The following is a 13,287-nucleotide window of genomic DNA, read 5'->3' on the forward strand; positions in this document are numbered from 1 at the left end:
GGGTAATGAAGGGAAATGGAGTTTTTTGCTTTTTGGTGGACTAATGTACTGCAGTTGCCTCACATTAGAATGTAATTAGAAAATTGAGACTACAACATTTGGAAGCAAAAGGAGTGGGGAAATGTTTTTGTGGGGTTTTTTTCCTTTTTAATCATTGCAAGGTAAAAGTGAATGACATTGACAGGTTAAAGTACAGAGTGTAAATGTTCTATATTTGCAAACAGATTATGCTGTAGCAGTAAATCATTTAGTATGGGCAGTTTTCATCTATCAAAATTATACTTACCTGGAAAATTGAATCCTGAAGTCAGAGAAAACATATCAGAACATTGTGTGCTTAAAAGCTGGTCATGTGGGTTGTGTAGCCTAAAAAGATATAATTTATGAATTGTTGAAGTCTTTTATGCAAAAAAGATAATCTTTGTTTTGTGTGAGCATAAGTAATTTTGCGTACAGTTCTTTGTTTTGTATGGGGAAAAATACTGAAGGTAAACTCATATAACTGTAGGGAACAGGTGGCCTGGACCAGTTAAAGAATAAAATACACTTTAGCCTAGAATGTAAAACAGATAAAATATCACTGCTTCTGGTTGAGATAGAGATGGGGGTGCTGGAGCCCTTCGTGTTTGAACACCCATTTTCTCCTACCCCCAAGTTTGAAAACCAGTAGTGCAGGGAGAAAAGAGCATTCCGTGGATATCCAAATCTGAGGATGCTCTGGTACATTATGTGAAATGGCATATTTATGTATAACCTACATATCCTCCTGTACAATTTAATCTCTAGATTATCGATAATCCATAATATGATGTAAATGGTATGTGAATGGTTATACTGTATTGTTTAGGGAATAATGACAAGGAAGAAAGTCTGTACATGTTAAGGAGATGCAAGCATCATAGGCTTAATTAACTACATAGTACACATCAGCAACAATCTAAATTTTTTTCAAATATTTCCCATCCACAGTTAGTTAAATCTGCAGGTGCAGGATGTGTGGATATGGAGGGCCCACTGTATGGTAGTTACAGCCAAAAAAATACTCTCTAGTTACCCTCCATGGTGTGGCTTTACTCACCTGTCTCTGTAGACGAGTGGGAAGGGGAAAACTCTTCAGAAATCAGACATGCCCCTCCTTGATGAGTTTATTAAAGTTTAGCTTCCTGTCCTTTTAGGCTCAGCTTGCATTTGGACCCAAAGTAGTTGGTCCATGTATCTGACTAATAAAGAAGAATACCAGTTTGTAAACATACCATGAGAAATCATTTCACACATGGAGTGATATACTCAGGTTGGCACCGTCACTGAATCTGTTCTCTGTAGAAACACCACTTACTGTATGATGAGAAAGATGAATGTATTTTAAACTGAATCACCACCATGTGCCAGGTACTGTGCTATGCACTGAATATACACTTATGATTAAGACAGAAACCATATTACTGCCCTGGCTGGGTAGCTCAGTTAGTTCTAGCATTGTCCGATATGCCAAGGTTTCGGGTTTGATTCCTGATCAGGGCACATAAAAGAATTGACTAATTAGTGCATAAATAAGGGGAACAACAAAAAACAATGTCTGTCTCTCTCCCCCTTTCTCTAAAATCAGTGCATTTAAAAAAGCATTTCACATCCTGTAGGCACACTCATGTGGAATCAGGAGGAGGGTACTTAGGTGAAATCTGACTTGAAACTAAGACAGTTGGTGAGATCAGTTCAATTTTAGTGGAGTCCTTTTGTGGAAACAATACTAGAGGCTACCCTGCCCCAAGAGAAGAGTTTGGCTGAGCAGTGCCTAGATTTCTCAGTGTCTCTTCTTTATCGTTTCTGGTGAATGCCTTCATTTTTTAGTTACATTAAACAATTCTGGCCTACTTCACATTCAGACTCCTTCAGGGAGCTTCGCGTGCTGCGTGTAAGTGCGCACAGATGTGTGTGTAAGCCCTGCCCACACACTGGGAAAATGAGTTGGTAAAAAGGGCATCGTTGCAAAAGCGCACCTGCTGTTCCTTGTGCTTTTCCCAGTTCAGGGCATGTTTGCCGATCTCACCAACTCGCTCCCTTCTGAGGAAATGCTGTGTTCACCTGAAGCCCCAGAGGACTGCTGCTGAGTTGATGTTAAGCAGCCAACAGAAGTCGGCCAACACCAGCAAGCAATGTTGGCCCCATTTACAACTCTGACTGTCATTCTATGTCTTAATGTTTCTATTTAGGAAAACTATTACCGGCTCACCTTGCATTTTTATCTTACTCCATTTTAGGGTTCTCTTGGTATAATTCAAAATTACGAGAGGATCTTTTCACAAAAGTAGCAGTTGTATTCTGAATGGTCTTAGTGTAATGCTCTTCTTATCTTCTTATCTACTGTACTTACTACTTTACATACTTCTGCGACTTTAACCCAGACCTTTGCTCAGGAAACAGCATGTATAATTACACCATTGCAAGGATAGAAAGTGAGAAGTAACTTTTTTTTTAACACTCAAGGAACCATATTCTTTTTAAATATGTATTTTTCATTGATTTCAGCGAGGAAGGTAGAGAGAGAGATGAAAACATCAATGATGAGAGAGAATCATTGATTGGCTGCTTCCTGCCCGCCCCCTACTGGGGGTGGGGGAGTTCAGCCTGTGCTCTTGGCTAGAATCGAACCTGACACCCTGTAGTCCTCTGGCCAATGCTCTATCCACTGAGCCAAACCGGCTAGGGTGAGAAGTAACCTTTGATGTCTTTTACTTCCCACCACAGTTCCAATCACTTCCCAAATCCTATAGACTTTTCTTTGTATCTCTTGAATCTGTTCACTTATCTCTATTTCATCTATCAATGTCCTGCTTAGATTTTTTAAAACTAGGTTAAGATTATGCAAGGTGGTACTTAGTTCTTCCAGTACCTAAATGCTTGATAAACCATGTTTAAGCTGTTGGAGTTTTGGGACCTTTGAGTTCATTATCTTGGTATGGTTCCTAATTATAATGCAGAGTCACAACACCAGTGTGGGGCGAGGAAGGCAAATACACTTTGGGAGAAAATTACCTTCCACCTGCTTGTGCATTGCATCACTGGTTTTGAAGGTTGCCAGTCCTTAATGGTAAACTATATGTGTGCTATGTGAATGCTATATGTGCATTTTAATTCTTGGAAAATCTAGAAAAAAGAGTGATGGAAGACAGGGCTAAATGAAGGCTAAAAGTGTTTGATTAGGAGAATGAAAAGGGGTCTTCGAGATTGCTTTTATTTTCAACATTTTGCTTATATTTCTCATTACTATTACCCCGGAAACCAGAAATTTGTCTATCAATACAAAAGCAATAGAACTGTCTAGTTGATTTTCAAACGTCACGTATTGGCACTGTGCTTGGCACCAAGGAATATGACGACTGAACAAGGTAAGTTTTCTTTCCTTCTGAAAGTTATTTTCCAGACTAGAGGCATCTAGACGCTGGGATTCCACAGGCATCAGTTGGCATTAAGGCTCCATCATGTACAAAGTGACCTCTGGTGGCTGCAAGGGGCATGTGCTCAACTCCATGGTGCAAAAGTGTTTATCACACTCGATCCTGAGAACAGGTTTTCGAACAAAACCAAACGGTTTGCCTCGGTTGGCTCCGGCTTGTTTCCAGCCCCCGCGACCCCCTTCCCCCCCTACCCCCGCCCCCCCCCCCCCCAAAAAAAATGTTCCGACCAAGGAATGCCTTCCGCGTGCTCGGGAGGGCGTGGCTTAAGTGTCCTAGGAAGGCTGGATCCAGATTGCAAGGACGGGGCAACCCCCACTATAAAACCTCAACCAATGGCAACTCAGGTTTTAATTATCCATTTCCCCCAGAATTGGCTTTTAGAAAAATATGCAAAACAGCGAAAAAGTGTGTGTGTGGGGGGGGTCGCGGGGGGGGGGGGAGTGCTGACGCGAACAACCCTTAGGGATGGTAAGGTGGCCCCGGGCGAGGGGGATAGCGCATGCGCGCGCTCGGGCTCGGTGAGAGCCCGTCGGACACTCTCGGGCTCTGTGAGAACGGCCCGATTAAACATTCTTATTCTATTGCTACTGAACTTAACATTCTTATTCTATTGCTACTGAACTTGTGCTGAGATTTAAAACACATTAATTCCCAGAGCGACTGTTGGGATTCTTAGCTGTCTCCTTCCTCAGGCATCGCCGAGGGCAGCCCTCATTAAGAGCGGCTGAGGGCCAGGGTCCTAGGTTGCTATGACGACACGTAGGCGTTCCAAGAAAAGGCGGAACGTAAGATGTCTGGCGGGAAATGTGATTACGAATACGGGTTGCAAGTGTCCGTTTCCCTGGAAGTCTGAGACAGAAACGGTGCGAACGGTGCCCGACCCGAGCCTGTGGAGCTGGCGTGCGAGCGCGCTGCCCGTGAGACCGGGCCGACTGGGGTGCCGGCGGTCGGTGGGGCCAGCGTGTCCTTCCCGACTCGGACGCTGACCCTGACCCACCACAGGCTTCTTAGTCGCGTTGGGCGGGGAACGCAGAAGTCTCCCCAAGGAAGGCAAACCCATGATAGACGAATTGTTAACTCCGATATTTAACATAAGCTCATAACGGGTCTCTCCCTTTTTTTTCTTTTGCCTGCAGGTTTCTGGCAGCCCTGCCTAACATGCTGCTGATTTGTTTCTAGGTTAGCTTTCTGGAAGGATATTTCAAATTACTAAGAAGAGTGATTTGAGGCACTGTTTATTATGGCTCACCCGAAAACGCCCTCCACATCTCTCGAGGGCAAAAAATTAAACGTCTCTGCATCCAAGGAAGAGACAGGTGAAGTTCTTCACGGGTTCTACAGACGTAAATAATCACGGCCATAGACAGAAATCATGATCTGTCCACCGTTTTCTTTCATCTGAGAGTTCAGGATACCTTAATTAGCGTAGTTTTTTTCAGTACACTTGTTGCAATAAAAGCCATTCTCTTTATAGTATTTTTGAGTCAGGCTGTTGTTTCACTATTCCACCTGTGTAATTTATTTTCAAAGGCTGATTGCTTTATATTGTTTTAAATTCACCCTGTTTTAAATACCAATAATTGTATGAAACAGTACCTTTTTTTTTTTTGGTACCTAGTGAGGAACCAGTTTGTATCAGGCTTTTGTAATTATTCTAAATGAAAATTGCCGAAACCGGTTTGGCTCAGTGGATAGAGCGTCGGCCTGCGGACTGAGAGGTCCCAGGTTCGAATCCGGTCAAGGGCATGTACCTGGGTTGCGGGCACATCCCCAGTAGGAGATGTGCAGGAGGCAGCTGATTGATGATTCTCTCTCATTGATGTTTCTAACTCTCTATCTCTCTCCCTTCCTCTCTGTAAAAAATCAATAAAATATATTTAAAAAAAAAAAGAAAAGAATACCTTATATAAGATATTCATTCCTATACAGATAAATGCAAATCTGTATTAGAATAAGAATCAGCTGGACTCATTCTTCGTTTGTAGGAGAGGTTGTGCTAAAGCCACATCTGAACTTTTTTTTTTTTCTATTTCCTCTGATAACTCTGATACCACCCCAAACTTTCAAGAAACAGATTTGATAATGTGAACTTTAGAGGTTTTGATGGTGATCAAAGCATGATACCTCCTTATAGAAATTAACACAAGCCATACTAAGTGAGGGGCAGAAACTAGTGGAGAGCTCTGTAAGAGTGACAGCCTACCTTTCCTTGACTGACTTTATAGGAGACTTTCCTGTACTGGCCCTACCTTTATACCTCCTCCGCCCTAGTCAAGCTGAGTAGGACACTCTTTGTACTATTCTTCCTCTAACAATTTGCTCAGATTATTCCACTCTCTTCATTTCCAAAAATCCCAATTCTACTTTTACGTTTAAACCTAATCCAGATCCCATCCACTCTATAAATGCCCAATTTACTGTAATTATTTCCACCTTTGAACTTACATAGAAAAAAATATACAAAATAATTTGACAGTTTTGAGAACAGGAGGCTTCTTTTGTCATTTTTCACGTCAACGGGAAAATAGACATTCTCATCATCTTAACGCTGTCCAAGTTAACTGAGCAAGTGAAGTGAATTTATTTTTCAACTTTGCATTTGGAGTAATGGAATAATGAGTTTTTGAACCTGTGTCTGATGGAAGTGTAAGTAGGGCAGGCAATATGAGTTGCTTTTTCTTGATCAGATGCTGTTGAGTATTTTAAATATTCTTGGCAACCAGATGCAGTGTTTCTTCTGTTAGAAACATATAAAATGGGATTGGTGAGACAGCCTGGGAACTGCCAACTAACTCCAAAAAAACCACAGTACGCTTTTTTCCCCATTGCTTTCTTAGGACTTCCTGAAATAAGACAGAGAAAAAATATGGTGGATTGCGCAAAACCCTGTCCAACTCCCCTTCAGAATGAGTTCATCCCTCAGGAAGTTCTTCTTTCTCTGACCTCTGCAGCCAATGCTGGTTCTTGTCCTGAAAACTTACTGCCTCTTAAAACTAAAACCCCAAAGGTGTGTATATACATGTATAAAGTACTTTGGAAAACTTAGCTTTTTGGTATCCAGTTCATTATTCATTGAGCATATGTTATGTATTCCAGAGTCTCTTAAAAAGTATGTTTACATTATTTTCCTATATTGAAATCTAAAATCTTTTGTATGGATGTTTCTAAGGAAATACTTGAGTATTGCCATTAACTTGTTTTTGTGTGATTTACCTAAATGATCACTACTACTCTTAGTCTTGATATTTTTCTTTCATATTGAAGAATTGTTCAAGTTTCAACCTTTCTCCATAATATTGAATAAGAATTTTGCTCTCTCTCTTTTTTTATGTAGAATAAACAAATGCCCTTCATGTAAATACTCAAAATGGTTAATATGTTTTCTTCGACTAGTGCGCCCTCTGCTGTATATTCACGTTTTTGTTCTTTACCAGGGTACCCTTCCGCGCACTGTTGATCACGTCTGGCATCACCCTATTCGAAGGAATAAGTTCAAATATCTGATTGACCATCCTGTTTCCCTAACGGGAGCTGGAAGGTAAAAAAGGAAGATATTCGGGGTAGATGCAGATGAACATTTGTGTTTTTTTTTTATTTCTTATGATTTCCTTGGGAGGGGCAGCATTGGAAAAATCATAATCAAACATTTTGAAGCTTTCAGTATCTTTGATGAATCACAATACAATCTGAAGAGGGACCTCCACCTTATCAGTAGAATGGCAATAGGTGCTAACTGTACTTTTAGTTTGTTTAAAAATTTTTTTCGTATATATTTCTTTAAAAAAAATATCTTTATTGTTGAAAGTATTACATAGGTCCTCCTTTTCCCCCCATTAACCTCTTCTAGCCTGCTGTCCATGTCCACGAGTTATGCATATATGCATAGAAGTTCATTGCTTGATCTCTCCCCATCCACCCTCCCCTGCCTTCCCTGAGGTCCAAAGGTCTGTAAATTTTCTTTTTGCATGCCTTTCTTTATTTGTCCCCTTACTTGCCTATTCCTTGTGCCCTAGTAAAGGGGACGAGATCATACAGGCAGAACGCCTCTCGTGCCTCTTGTTTTTGTATATCTGAGGAATGCTGGGTAACATAGCTTCAAGATGTGGAAAACCTTGACAAATAAGTGCTTAAACCCTGGTTTTCCTCAGAGTGAGCCCTTAACCTTTACACTGTTTCAGATCAAATCCGTAAATACTCTTTGTTGTTTTTATATCATTCCCAAAAATATTCTAAATGTCAACATTTTCCTGTGAAAGATTGTGACCTGCTCATTTTCTTTGCATGGCCCATTTGTCAACGTAACTCTCTGTTTGCTTCTTACTGAAATATCACTTCATCTGAAAAAACAAACAAATGTTTACTGGTACTTGGGTCAGTTATTCAGTCTTTCTGAGTTCTGTTTTCTCATTTATGAAAAGAGAATAATAGGCTCCATTTTGTGCACCCCCCAGGGATATAGAGCAACAAATGCAATGATGAATGGAAGAGCACTTGTAAAACCACACAGTGCTCTTTAAATATGAGGTGTTAGCTATATCCGTATTAGAAAAGGTGGCAGAAACTTGGGCCATTGACTTTTGTGTCCTGGGGTCTAAGTGTCGTAACGTGTATTTTATGCCATCAGGTCATGGCTATAGTTATTAATAGTAATAATCGGTAGTTATGAGATGTTTGAAGTACTTTGAAAAATAATTAGCTATATCTGAATATGGCAATGAACTGACATGAAAGCTTCAATGTCAAAAGACTTCTGACTTGGAATTTTTTTAATGCGAAGATCTGTTTTGTGGTAGACAGGATAATGGCTTCCCCAAAATGTTCTCACTGTAACCCTCGGAAGCTTACATGGCAAAAGGGACTTGTCAGATGTGATTAAGGTTAAGGACCTTGAGATGGAAAGATTATCCTGGATTATCAGGATGGGCCCAAATTAATTGCCCAAGTCTCTAAACGTGGAAAAGGAAGGCAGTGGAATGGGTTGGAGAGATGAGACAGGAGAAGAAGGATGATAGATTTGAAATCTAAGCGGGATTCAGCCTGCCATTGCTGGCTTCGAGGATGGAGGAAGCGAGAAAACAAGCTGAGAATTGTCATTGGCCACTAGAAGCTGGGAATGGCCTTCAGCTGACAACCACCAAGGGGAACCACTAGACTGTATTCTGTAATGACCATACCATTTAAAATCGGGGGGAGGGACAGAGACTTCTGAAAATTATGTGCAGTAAGTGACATGATTATAACCTCCGTAGGGAAATAAATCTAGTAGAAGCATGTAGACTACCAGAGAAACGTGAGAACGCACACAAAAATAACGACAACTTGGAGGAGTGATTTTGGCATTGGCAAAGGACAAGAGGACCAGCCAGTGGAATGATAGAAGGGAGGCTGTAAAATTAACGTGTTAGTGATAGGTGGATACCGAGGGCTGAGGATGGGAAGCAGTCCGTTACGGATGCCGAGATTTTGATGAGTAGAGCGGTGGTGCTAACTGACAGAATTAGTGGGTGTTGGAGGATGAACGTTAGAATGGAGGAAGATACCAGCTGTGCCAGGAGGTAACAGATGTGATAAGTGAGATTTGATGACATTGACAAGGGAGAACGTGTAGGTTAAGGACAGAGTGTGGTGGAGCATTTCCGTTTAGTAGCCAGGTGGTCTCGGAGAAGTCCAAGGAGTAGCAGTTAGAGAGGATGGAAGAACCAGGGAGTCCAGCAACACAGGACAGAGGAGAGTGCCTTTAGAAAGGGAGGTGACCAACCCTGGAAAAAATCCAGGGAAGTAGCGGGAGGTAAGAACTGATAACTTAGCGGTGGAAAGTCATTGTCGGCTTCCTGGAGGATAGTTTCAGCAACAGAGACGAAGATGGAAACCAGATTTTTGGGAAATTTCAAGAAGTTGGATGTTCAACTGAAAATGAGAGATAGATGATAGATCCATTGATGGATCAACCGACCGATCGTGGTAAAAGGACAATGCATGGTCAGGGCAGATTTTTAGAAGGGGGAAAGACTTCAGTTATAGGCCAAGGAGGATGTTCCAATAGAGGGGGGAGATACACAGAGGTTATGATTGGTGAAATGAGATCCTCAAGCATGTGGGCAAAGATGAAATCAAGGACAAAAGTGGAGGAAATAATCCCGAGAAAGGGAATATATCTTAAACTGAGATGGAAGGACAGGAATTTGTGATGTGAGTGAGAAGGTGGAGGAGAGAAGAATATGGGGAGAACTCATGTCTAAAGCCTCAGCCCTGGTAAGTGTGAAGGACGGAGACCAGTTTTGTGCCCCTATCTACCCACGAGAAGGCTGTGTGGGTCTTACCAACTCTCATCCAGCTGCCAGACTGAAAGTCGATTTTATAAATATATTTTTCTTACTTTTCAGGGATATTTCTTTTCTGTACGATGTTAAATATGTTAAAGGAGAGCCGAGGGAGGGTGTACTTTGCCCCCCACGTTCAAAACCTTCACTACAGTCACATGACGGTGCCATTGTGCCTCATAAGGTAAAGAGAGAATTTGAGCCCGTTGGGACGAGAACCAAGAGGTTCTTTGCTAGGCTCTTCGGGGTTAGGCTTCGCCCTTTGGGACTGGCTTCACCTGTTGGGGGGCTAGGCTCTGCCTTTCGGGACTGGCTTTGGAAGAAAAGGAAAAAAGGAATTTGATAAATAATTTCATCTTCCTCCCTTTACTTAAAAAAACGGTTTTCCCAAAATCTAAAGCAGTGTTGTACTATAACTACGATCTGCATTGCTTACCAGTTTTCTTAGTGATTTTAATTATTTCTAGAAAACGGTGTTTAGTGAGAAAAGAGCAAAAGTATCTTATTTTAAGCCATTTTCCAAACTACTGTTACTCACTTTAATCTAGAAAATGCAATTTAGGAGATTAATTTTTTTTTTATTTAGAATCCACAGTTTAAAGTTGTAGAATTCTTATTTGGGGGATATTGCTAAGGTGAATTTTAAATTCCTATTTAATTTTAAAGGTAGTGGATTTCTGAATAGTATATGGGACACCTGTAACTAATAGACCAAAGTTATTATGTAATTCAAGTTTTTTTTAAAAGACATGCTCTGCCAATTTTATTTTTTTTACTAGCCATGTCCTGTATTACTAATATTATTTTTCTAATCAAAATCTCTTAATAAATAGCGTCCTTTTGGGACAGGAATGAGGATTTGGGCAATTCTTCTTTAAAAAAAAAAAATCTAATGTTTTCATTCTTGTCATTCTTCTTAAGCCAAAGAAACTAACAGATACTTTGATTCCTGAAGAATTTCACATTGTGTCCAGTACAGGAGTTTCAGGCTTGGAGTGCTATGATGAGTGAGTACTATGTTATGTACTGCATATCTCCCTCTCCCTCTCGCACCCTCCCTTCCACTCTAAAAAAAAAAAAATCAATGGAAAACATATCCTTGGGTGAGGATTAACAACAGCAACAAACTAGAACTGGATTAATGTTTTATAATGAAGCTAGAGGCCCAATGCACGAATTTCGTGCAAGAGTGGGCCTTCCTGCCCCCAACTGCCGGCACCGACTTCCCTCCGGCTACCAGCAAGCACCCGGGGCCTGGGCTTCCCTTGCAGCCCCGGCTTCATCTGGAAGGTTGTCTGGAAGGACATCTGGTCTAATTTCCATATTACACTTTTTTTATTATAGATATCCAGAATGTCTCACTCTTTTTACCTTATCTAGTACATATGTTATATGGCATTTCCTTGTGATGATGGGTTTTAGGATAATATTTTGCCAAGTAACTAAATAGAACTGATTTTTGGGGTAACTTTTTATTTTTATATACTTAAAATTATTAAAAAGTTACAAAAATAGGACGCTCTATCCTGACTCACCGAATACTTCGTTTGCTTTACAGACAGACAGACACACACACACACACACACACACATACACACATACACACACGCGCGCACACACACTATTCAAGAGTAACTTGGAGACATCATGACCCTTTACCAAAAATACTTATTTTATATTTCCTAGCAACCCACTAGTTATAGATCTTTTTGTGACTTTTTAACTCCATCATTTCTTCTGTATTTATTATTTTGCATTTTACCATATGGACTCATGGATTTCTTTTTGTTTTCAATAGGTTATAATTCTTCACTATGATATTTATTTCGATGTTCAAAAATTTTCAGATTTGGCCTATGTCAGCTCCTTTGAGCTAGCTCTTGTGTTCTTTAAGTGTGTCCCCAAAAGCCTTTGAATGTTCTCTTATTTTCTGACCTCGATAAGATTTCTAGGTTCACCTTATGTTTCACAACTTCAGCTCTGGAAGAAGCTCTGAGTCACTTCTCCAAGGAGTACTGATTCCGTTTAGTGGTGAATGATATTTAGAAAGCAAGGTCTGGGTGCTAGGTGTGCTCATTGCCCCTGCGGTATCTCCTCACAGACTCATTTTTTAAACTGAGTCTTTATATTCCCTGGAGATTGTTCACTGATCTGAATTCTGAAAATGGACTTTATTAACCAACTGTGTTCCAGTAGGGGGAAGAACCAAAGGAAATGCTTATTAACCAGGGGGAGGGGAAAGGATGTATAAATAATAATGAGTTTAAAGGATTACCAGATCTTTCTCCTCACCATATTCATCTAGCTCTAAACAAGCACTTCCAGAGGGCAGATCAGGCTGGGAGTCAGGAAAACTGGGTTCTGTTTAGTCACTTAACTGCTTACGTCAGTGTTCTTCGAAAATTCTTCCACTTTGAAAAGGCTGTTTTTTATTTGTAATTCCAGTTTGTTCCTGGGAACATGTCTGTGCAGCATCCACTTACTCTGCCACCATTTTTTTTTCCTTCCCTGATTCTTCAAAAAGGCTGTTTTTTAAGTGAATATAGGAAATTTTCATATTGTGATATATTAAGGAATATCATTAAAGCTCCTTTGTTAAAAAAAAAGCTCCAAATATGATAAATGTCATTACACCTGTATCTGTAGATGTCTGAGACTATTGGGCATGATGTTGTGTGCAAAATGGCGGACCTCTCTGATTACCGTCCAGCTTCTCAGTTCCTTGAGGTCTGAAGTTGTTGATCATGTTGTGATGTGGGATAAATTTCTCACAGTAACATTTACCTGTCTTATTTATTGCAGCAAATATACGACTCTCCTCAAAGATAGTGAAAACAGGCTATTGCTCTTCCCATCCATGTAAGTACAATTTATTTTTGAAAGTGTTTCTTAGAAAAGATAACTGTATATACTGTATATAAAATATACAGTTTTCTTGGTACTTTATTACATAAAAATATTAAAATGACAGCAGAAACCCTAGATAATAATTGCCCACAATTCTGTTATCTAATCAGTGTTTTCATTTGTCCAATTGAATATTCAGTTTTTACATATTTATCCTGTTTAAATACTATAAAATGTTTCCTGACAGTTTTAAAATTCTTTTGATTGTTTTTTTTTTTTTAAATATATTTTATTGATTTTTTACAGAGAGGAAGGGAGAGAGATTGAGAGTCAGAAACATCGATGAGAGAGAAACATCAATCAGCTGCCTCCTGCACATCTCCCACTGGGGACGTGCCCGCAACCCATGTACATGCCCTTCACCGGAATCGAACCTGGGACCTTTCAGTCCGCAGGCCGACGCTCTATCCACTGAGCCAAACCGGTTTCGGCTCTTTTGATTGTTTTTAAATTTTTTTTATTGTGGTAAGAACATAACGTGAGATCTACTCTCTTAACAAATGTTTGTGCAATACAGTGTTAACTCTAAGTATGGTGCTACAGAAAATCTGCAGCACTTACCTTGCATAACGGAAACCTCATGCCTGCTAATTAGCAAGTTCCTC

At 40.2% G+C, this 13,287-nt stretch overlaps 1 protein-coding gene across 1 annotated transcript in view; it reads left to right on the forward strand.

Annotated features, from left to right (window-relative positions):
• Positions 1–4,695: 4,695 nt before the first annotated feature.
• Positions 4,696–13,287, forward strand: part of AXDND1 (axonemal dynein light chain domain containing 1) — a gene marked incomplete at its 5' end in the record, with an annotated part of 54,779 nt that continues 46,187 nt past the window's right edge. Inside the window, 6 exons of the mRNA XM_081113287.1 lie at positions 4,696–4,771; positions 6,293–6,462; positions 6,890–6,993; positions 9,839–9,959; positions 10,697–10,782; positions 12,578–12,634. Coding sequence (XP_080969413.1) covers positions 4,696–4,771; positions 6,293–6,462; positions 6,890–6,993; positions 9,839–9,959; positions 10,697–10,782; positions 12,578–12,634 — 614 coding nt within the window. The remainder of the gene's footprint in view (positions 4,772–6,292; positions 6,463–6,889; positions 6,994–9,838; positions 9,960–10,696; positions 10,783–12,577; positions 12,635–13,287) is intronic.

Source organism: Myotis nattereri, assembly GCF_964212035.1.
Source record: "Myotis nattereri genome assembly, chromosome: 18".
NCBI classification, from domain to species: domain Eukaryota; kingdom Metazoa; phylum Chordata; class Mammalia; order Chiroptera; family Vespertilionidae; genus Myotis; species Myotis nattereri.